This window comes from Numida meleagris, chromosome 2 (assembly GCF_002078875.1).
Source record: "Numida meleagris isolate 19003 breed g44 Domestic line chromosome 2, NumMel1.0, whole genome shotgun sequence".
In the NCBI taxonomy this organism is placed as follows: Eukaryota; Metazoa; Chordata; class Aves; order Galliformes; family Numididae; genus Numida; species Numida meleagris.
In genome coordinates, this window is record NC_034410.1 from 116,685,321 (window position 1) to 116,693,402 (window position 8,082).

General features: G+C 42.6%; 1 protein-coding gene across 4 annotated transcripts in view; it reads right to left on the reverse strand.

Moving 5' to 3' along the window:
* UBE2W (ubiquitin conjugating enzyme E2 W) overlaps positions 1–7,818 on the reverse strand; it is a 35,253-nt gene extending 27,435 nt beyond the window's left edge. The window contains exon 1 of one of the 4 annotated variants that reach the window (XM_021386862.1): positions 7,267–7,818. In XM_021386862.1, coding sequence (XP_021242537.1) covers positions 7,267–7,281 — 15 coding nt within the window. In that variant the 5' untranslated portion in view covers positions 7,282–7,818. Of the gene's footprint in view, positions 1–4,229; positions 4,255–6,587; positions 6,804–6,919; positions 6,968–7,266 lie in introns of those variants that run through there. The other 3 variants (XM_021386861.1, XM_021386863.1, XM_021386864.1) reach the window with 3 other exon arrangements.

Below are 8,082 nucleotides of genomic sequence, written 5' to 3' on the forward strand. Positions count from 1 at the left end.
ACAGAAAGAACAGAAAAACAACAGCAGAAACAAAAAAATCCACATTATTAACAGCATTATTGCTGCAACTGATTCCAGGTTACTCAAGTTAGACATCCAAATTTAAACACCAAAAGCCCTCACATCGAAGAAAAACAAGTGAAGATTAAAAACAGAGACAAGTAATAAAATATACATACATTTTTACTAAAATGAAGCAATCAATAGAAAAGATGCAAGCAACGGTTAATGCAAATACAGAAATCCTGTTTCCTAATAACTGGATCATCCAAGAAAGCCCCTGCAGAGTATGTATCCCATTATTCAGGTGAAATCATTTGGCCCAGACTCCCAAACCCACAAGCCATCCAGACGCTTGACTATCACAATCCTGGGAGAATTCTTTCTAATCAAAGTTCTTGTGGTAAGTTTTAATCAAGGCCCAGAGGAGCAAGGAAGAAAGATAAATTGTCTGATGTGCCCAATTAGAGCTGCAGCTTCACACTGCAAAGCTGCTTCACAAAATAATACGTCCATAACAAAATAAAGCAGGATTTGATTTTTAAGAATTGTTTTTCAGTTTGATCTATTTTTGGCCGAATATCAGGTTTTCAATCTGTACTCAGATGCAGAAGCAGATTAGTCTCCTCCTTCTTATTTCTAATAAAACATGTTAACATCTGGCAGCCCAGTTCCACATTATTCTCCCAGACCAATCCACAGTTGAAGTCCCGAACACGAGGCATTTTGTGTTTCTCTCTTTTTAGGGGAACCTAAAGATAGCGCATGAAGAAGCTTCCACCCATAGCACTTTGCTGTTCTGAATGTTTTAAGATCTCTCTAGGACTGGGGAGAGGTGGGCGTGTGGCGGTGTTCATCCCTCAGCTCAGTAAACAGGATATTATCTTCACATGCTCTACCCTGAGGTATTGTAAAACAAAGCAAGAAATACCGCATGCTGTGGATTTCTCAATATTTGACCAGGGCAAAGCAACAATTTATTCCTCTTCTAAAAGGAATAAACAGCATGATTGACTTAGTGGCTAAGAGACAAGTTCAACCTGAAATCAGAACTACAACACAATTCAATAGAAACCAATAACCACACACAAAACCACTCTGCACACCACTGCCTGAAAAGCTTTTTGCCAGATAGTCCCATTTTTGACATTCAACCTTTCATTTTAAAGCAAAGTAAGTGAAATCCATTGATGAAGAAGAAAATGCAACTGACAGGTAATAATCTGCTTTTTGCATTGATTCTTCAAACGTAACAATGCCCAGCACAAGCCCCACGCGGCGCTAACAAGTCAAACAAATAATTCAAGATTGAACTATCTAATTCAAGATTCAACTATAACAAGATTTAAATACTCATCTAATCCACATCCCTAAAATATGACAGGGAGAAAAATTTGGGAAGTCTCAATCCATTCAGTTCCTTTGTCCCTTCTCTACCAGCTGCTACTTCTAATCAAGGAGAAACACACCAATCTATACAAGAAGCATAGAATTCTATGAAGAGTTTTATTCCATTATTCTAGAGACAATGCTTGCTATATTCTGGTAAACTTAACATGTATTAACAAATATACAGGATCTTTTTTCTTCAGGCTAATCAAGCAGTACTTTTCATTAAGTTGAATAAAAAGATGACAACTTTGGTTTTGTTATCACCCAAAGAATAAAAGTTCTTTTTAAAACTGTGCACCAAAGGCCAAATCACATTCTCAATCACATCCATAATCACCACCAAAAATAAGTCTCAGTACATCACGGTCTGCCACCATTATCTTCTGTCCTTTCCCACAGAACACTGAACGGTGGCATTCCCCCACTCTTCTTTTCTCCCCCTAAACTGATACTCTGTTTTAATTCCAGGGATAAAGGTGCGCTCAGATGGAGGGGAGGTGGGTGAGCAAGGGAGGAAACAACCTGCAAGGTTTCAGAACACCTTCTGAAAGCCCTCAATTACGATAAGCAGGCAGAAGGCAGGTTACTTGACCTTCATTCTGCTACAAAAGGTTGTTTATTGTCTCTTTAAAACAAAGAAAAAACTTCAAAATTACTTTTTGTTTTTGTTTCTGTTTGTTTTTAAATTAATTTATAACATTGCTGCTTCCTCCCTTCCAAAGGGGGAAACACAACCCCAAGTTCACAGCTGTCAGTCCTTTGCTACTTCACAAAGGTACAGGCATTTTTTGGAGTGAAAGACCTTCATCCTCACCACCACCAACCTTAGCAAAAACTTCAGCTTGCAAACTACTTGAAAGCTTCTCTTTTGAATGTGAAACAAGGCTACTAAGAGAAACGATCATTATTCCAAATCTGTCTGTGCACACCTGTAACAATGGGCAAGTTCCAAGGAAGTTGTGCCTTGCCTCTTTCATATTAGATGGAGTACTTTAACCACTTAACCTCCTGCAGTGTCACCAGCACAGCCCATACCTTCATAGTGAAGAGCTTTTAGTCCAAAATTCTTAGCTTGATGGAATTTGACCAAACAATGGAAGTGCTTGATCGTCTACCTTTTGCGCATTATATCAGCTAAACTAAGCTGCTTTAGCTTATTATTTACAAACCCAGAGCTTTCCAAGGGCACAGCTTAACAAGACAACATTCCCTGGCTTTTGCAAATCTATTGTCTTCTCTTTTCTCCTTCTCAGGACTAAGAGGAGGAATAGAGCATTATCAGAGCAAACAACAAATATCTACAATCAACTGGGATAAAAGTTCTTCACAGTAAATATCTGCCTGCTCTTATTTTACTAATTTAAATAATACACACATTGATGCGACATCAATGATCAAAATAACAGGTTGAAAGCTTTCACAGTTTTCCATACTTCAGCTATACAGTTGGCCTATCTGGGAGACAAATCTCCTGCTACCCAGGTATATTAGTTTCCAGTAAACTAAAGTCTCCCATTGCTTTCTATTTATAAAGGGCATTCTTCTATTCTAACCCACAATTGCTGCAGCTGCTGCACAGCTAAGTATTTCCCAAAGCATTTTATACAGGTGTAGATAAAAAAAACAAGCGCACAGGACTCCTTAGGGCCTGAAAGGATTCCTGTTTTATTTTTACTGAACTAATAGATGTGAACCTTCAATGGACTTTCAACTCACTTTAAAAAGTTAATTAAAAAAAAAAACAGATTAAACAAACTCATCTTAGTAAAGCAAATACGAATTTTACATTTATCTCACTCTACCATTTTGGCTGTAAGCCAAAACTAATATGCTCCATCGCAGTACAGACTGATAACTGAAGGTTACACAAAGGACTGGCAACCACTTAGTGGACAGGAGAAATGCTTTTTCCTCTCTGCTCCTTCTGGTCTCAATTATGGTATCAGCATCTTCTAGTTTTAATATTTTATTATTATTTTTTAAGCCTTCAACAGTATTTCACCACCGGGCACAACTAAATATTTCAAGTAGTTACTACCAGTAATCGCGCTGTGTTTACATCTCAGAACTGGTTATATAGCTACAGTAGCTACTTATTTTCATTTTAAAAATATTTTATTTAAAATAACAGAAATAACGCTCCGTGCTGTGGCCTTCAACAGCATAGAGCACAAGGAACATCACTGAAGTTCCAGTCAAATGAAAGTTTTATTCATTGAGGTTCTTTTTCTTTTGTTGCTCCCTTCCCTCCTCTCTCTCTTTTTTTTTTTTTTTTTTTTAAGTTTTATTAAATATAGTTTAGATTTTTTTTTGTTCTGGACAAAGCTGTCAAGTAAATACAAACAACATTATTTTCAACTTATTTAATAAAACTGCTATTAACACCAAAGAACTACTGAGCAGTAAGCAATTTGTCTGAGATCAGCTGGAAACAGAAACTTCTACTGAGAATACAGGAGCCGGTCATGAACAGAAACAATGAAGTTAAAATGAATGTGGGCATATTCTGAACATCATATTTTCTGTAATGCTTTATTTTTTTCAAATACACAGGTATTTGGAAAACAATCCATTGCTTTTACAGTAGCAGTTTTGATGTGTGCGTGTATTTTGATGGTGGCCTAACAGCAGGCAGTTTTCAAGGGCAAAAAAACCATAGTCCTGATAACACAAATACCTGCTGAGGGCTCATAACAGGCTAACAATCTACAATCTTTACTGAAGTTGCTTGTGTCATTAATTACATTAGCTTTGAATTTAATCAGTTTTAAGCAACTACACATACAAGCCTCATGTGCTTAATATAACGATAAGACCAGAGGTGGTAAAATACACACCTAAAGCTGTTCCCATAGATGTGTTTGTGAAAGCCATTTAAATGCATCCTGCCACAACACAGAGCTTCAAGAAACTCAGCATTAAGAATGAAGAGAAATAAAACAGGAGTAGTTAAGACATCAGCGTTATAGATACAGTGAATCTTTCAAGTTTTAGATGCAAACAGTTGATATTTGCGGGCTTAGGAAAAGGCACTGACTCCACAATACTTAGCACAGAAATTATATATTTTACATCATCTCTAGCTTTAAGACTAAAGATGCAATGCCAAATCTTCTTAAGCAAGTTCATTCCATTTGCTAGCTCTACAGTATTCACAATTTTTCTGATTTTTTTTTGCCTTTTTCCAGGAAGAAATTGCACAAGCTTGGACTTCCATGGGAAATTTTTGGGAAAAAAACAGCATTTGCATAAACGAGGTTTAAATCAAGCCAACAGCAAATTAGTCAACACTTTGGACAACAGAGTGGTTATAAAGCAAGACGCAGGATCTCAATAACACTGACTTCTATTATTCTAGCAGAAGCCTTACAGTAACCTACCACAACAGGTGTCCAGCACAAACAAATCATAAAACTTAAATATGCACACAATGACTCATACTCACAAGTTTTATGAGTTGCAACGCATCAACTGAACCACAGTAGCTACTCAGGTTGAGTAGCTACTTCATTGACCATGGCAAAAAGCAGTGATTTGATGCAGTTTCAAAACTTTCCTTGTAGGATGACTATGTCGCTTTAAGTAATGACCGAAATTTCAGAGAGTACCAGTACCTAAAAACAAGGTCTAGTTGACTGAGGACACTATATCACTGTACAAAATTACGGCAGTTTAAAAAAAGACTGAAATGTATTTGAAGTACCAGCGGATCATACCAATGATACTGTCAGAACAGTATGGCGACAGACTTGCATATTAAAATGTTAGCACCAACTAATTCAATAACGCTGAATGGAAAAACGTGCAACAGTTTCCTTTGTTTGTAAAATGTTTTTCATTAGGAAAATTCACAGCCTTCTTATCTTGTTCATCAATGGAAGCGTCCAAAATTGGGAAACTTATGTCTTTACAGTACACAGGTTTAGGTTTCCCACTTACTCAAAACAGAAGTTCCTAGGCAATTTCTTTCCTATTTTTCTAGATTTTTTTATATACCATAAGTGAATTCAGGAATGTCATTATTTTCAGAATGTTATACAATTAGTAGGATATAAACAAACAAACAAAAAACCAGAACTCCATTAATTCATCTCATCAAAAGACAAAATTTAAAAGTACAGTATAATCTTATAGCAACTATTTCTAAAACAAAAGCAATTACAACATTAGATGTACCATAGCCATGTTTACAGGAAGAGAGTACAACCTCTACACAACCGATCTTTGTGACAATATTTGTCATTTCTGTATCCTCAACAGCCTCACTTTTTGTAATCGCTATTTCTCTTTTTAAAAAGGGATCAACAGGAACAAGGGTGAGGCAAGCTGCAGAAGGTCATTTTATAGGCCAAACACAGCAGCACTGCCCAGGCTTACGGAGGCCCATAGAGTGCCTCCCTCCTTCATGTTTCAGAACTGTCACTTCCCTATGTTGTTTTTTTCCCCTCATCGCTTTATAAAAGGTTCTGCTTCATGAATGATTGCCTCAATTCTGCACTTGTGCTTGTGAAGTTCAACCATAAAAAAAAGCATTACAAAAACGCATCTGCCACATTAAGCTGATAAATCAAAGAGGCATCAGACTGTCTAAAGTACTGCTAAATCAAGAACATTCTGTACCAGGATGTTCGAGTGCGTTCAAGTTCTTGATCTCATTTCATCTCAACGATTCAGAAAGACACACAGTTATTTTTATGGCACTAAACATCACCAGTAGAATTTTTACCCCATAAGGTTCACTGTTTTGACATTTTAACTCTCACTAATACTAAAGCCGGGCTATCAGGACAATTAATCTGATTATTTCTACACTCCAGAGTTGTCCAATTAGTAGCGACAAAAAAAAAATACCAGAATGAAAACAAGAAAAGAAACAGCAATTGGAGAAAGAAAACAGAAGCATTCAACCATCTACATTTAAAAACAACATGAAAAAAAAAATTAAGGTAAAGCAGAGCAGTTACAGCTGAGGTAAGAAAAGACAGAGGCCACGGCCACCAAACCCAGTGATCCTTTGTCCTGGGCACGTCACAATACATCCCCATCCACTCGGAACAGCACACAGCGAAAGCGATCCATTCTTGCAGAGCAATTTCTGCAGCTACTATTTAAGACTCACTCCTTCGGAGCAGGTATGAATAAATAATTCAGCTGGAAAGACCTGTCAAGCAGCAGGGTGTTTCACACCACCATACCTCCAGCAGCCTCATCCACTCAGCCAAGCCAAACCAGACGCTAGCTGCCCGCAGGACTGAAGCCGCATCACGATCTCGTTTTACAGAGAGGGGGGACAACAGGGCCACGCGGCGCAGGTTCGCGCCCGCCTGTCGCAGCCCTCCTGTCGGCGACTATTACAGCCCCAGACAGACGGAGCCGTTGGCCACGTCCTTGTCACCGACCTAATGGGGTCTCGATGGAATGTTCCGACCCCTCCCCTTCGTACCCCCCGCCCCCGATAAAGCCCCAGCTCCCCCAAGCCCCATCAAGGGACAGGGATACCGCCGGGGCCTCCCCTCCATCCTCTCACCTCGCCTCCGAGGCCCTTCCGGCTCGGGGGCATCCCCGCCGGGCCTTCTCCCCCGGGGCAGCTCGCCCCCTGGGGCCTGCTCCCTGCGCCTTCCCCACAGGGCCGCTACCCTCCCACCTCCTCCCTCTCCACAGCGGGCCCGGCCTCGCCCCTCAGCTCACCCCTCAGCTCGCCCGAGCCCTGCCCGGACTCCTCCTGCCCCCTCCGAGCGATCCCATCGGACCAGCCGCTCCCCTCAACCGCCCGCACCACTTCCCCTCCCCCCCACCCTCAGAACGACTCCGCCGGTCGGGGAAGAACTCGCCCAGCTCCCGGCCCCGCAGCCGGCCTCGCCGCAGGCAGCTCACCTGCATGGACGCCATGATGGATCCTCCCCCTCCCGCCGCGCCGCCAGCCCGCACCCTCACAGACGCAGCGCCGCGCGCCCGCCTGCTTCCCCGCCCTCGGCTGTCACGTGGCCACAAGGCCGCGCATGCGCCAGGAGGAGGTCGTGCGGGCGAGTGGCGTGGCTGCCCGGGGGGTTTTGTCCTTGGTGTTGCTGCCCTCACCGCGTGGGAGGGGTGAAGAGACAGCGCTGGCCGCTGCCGGTCTCCTCCCGCTCGGGTTGCAGCCGGCGGGTGTGCCGCCTGCGGAGGGACTGCCCAGCTGAGTTCCGTCAGGCGGCTAGGCGTGAGGGAGCCGTTGGGAAGCGCCTGCTGAGCTGGGGAGCCGTGCCTCGCGGGGATGCGCGGCTGAGGGCAGCGCTTCCGCCTGAGGGGGTTGGCTCCCGGCGGCCGGCAGGCATTGAGTTAACGCCGGGCACCGCTCCGCTTGTGGCTGCGAGCTGCGTGCTGTGCTGTGCTGCTGACGTTGTTCCTAACGAAGGAAGAAGCTGCTCGTTACCTCCCGTGCAGCACTACCGCCTTTCTGATTTTTTTTTTTCTTTCCCTGACGTTGTAGGGACAGGCGTGCCCAAACTGGCAAGGGCATATTTCAGGTGGGAGCGTTTCTGGGCTGTGTGTTTTCATTTCCTGGAGTGAGCTATTGTGCCTTTTGCACCAGGTGCCTTTGTGGTGGCTGTGTAGGTGAAACAAACAAGTACCACAGCCAGCCTGCACGCAGTCTGTAAAGCGAGCGCCCTGTGGAAACACCGTCCGTATAGCCATTATTCCTGCCAGAGTGTT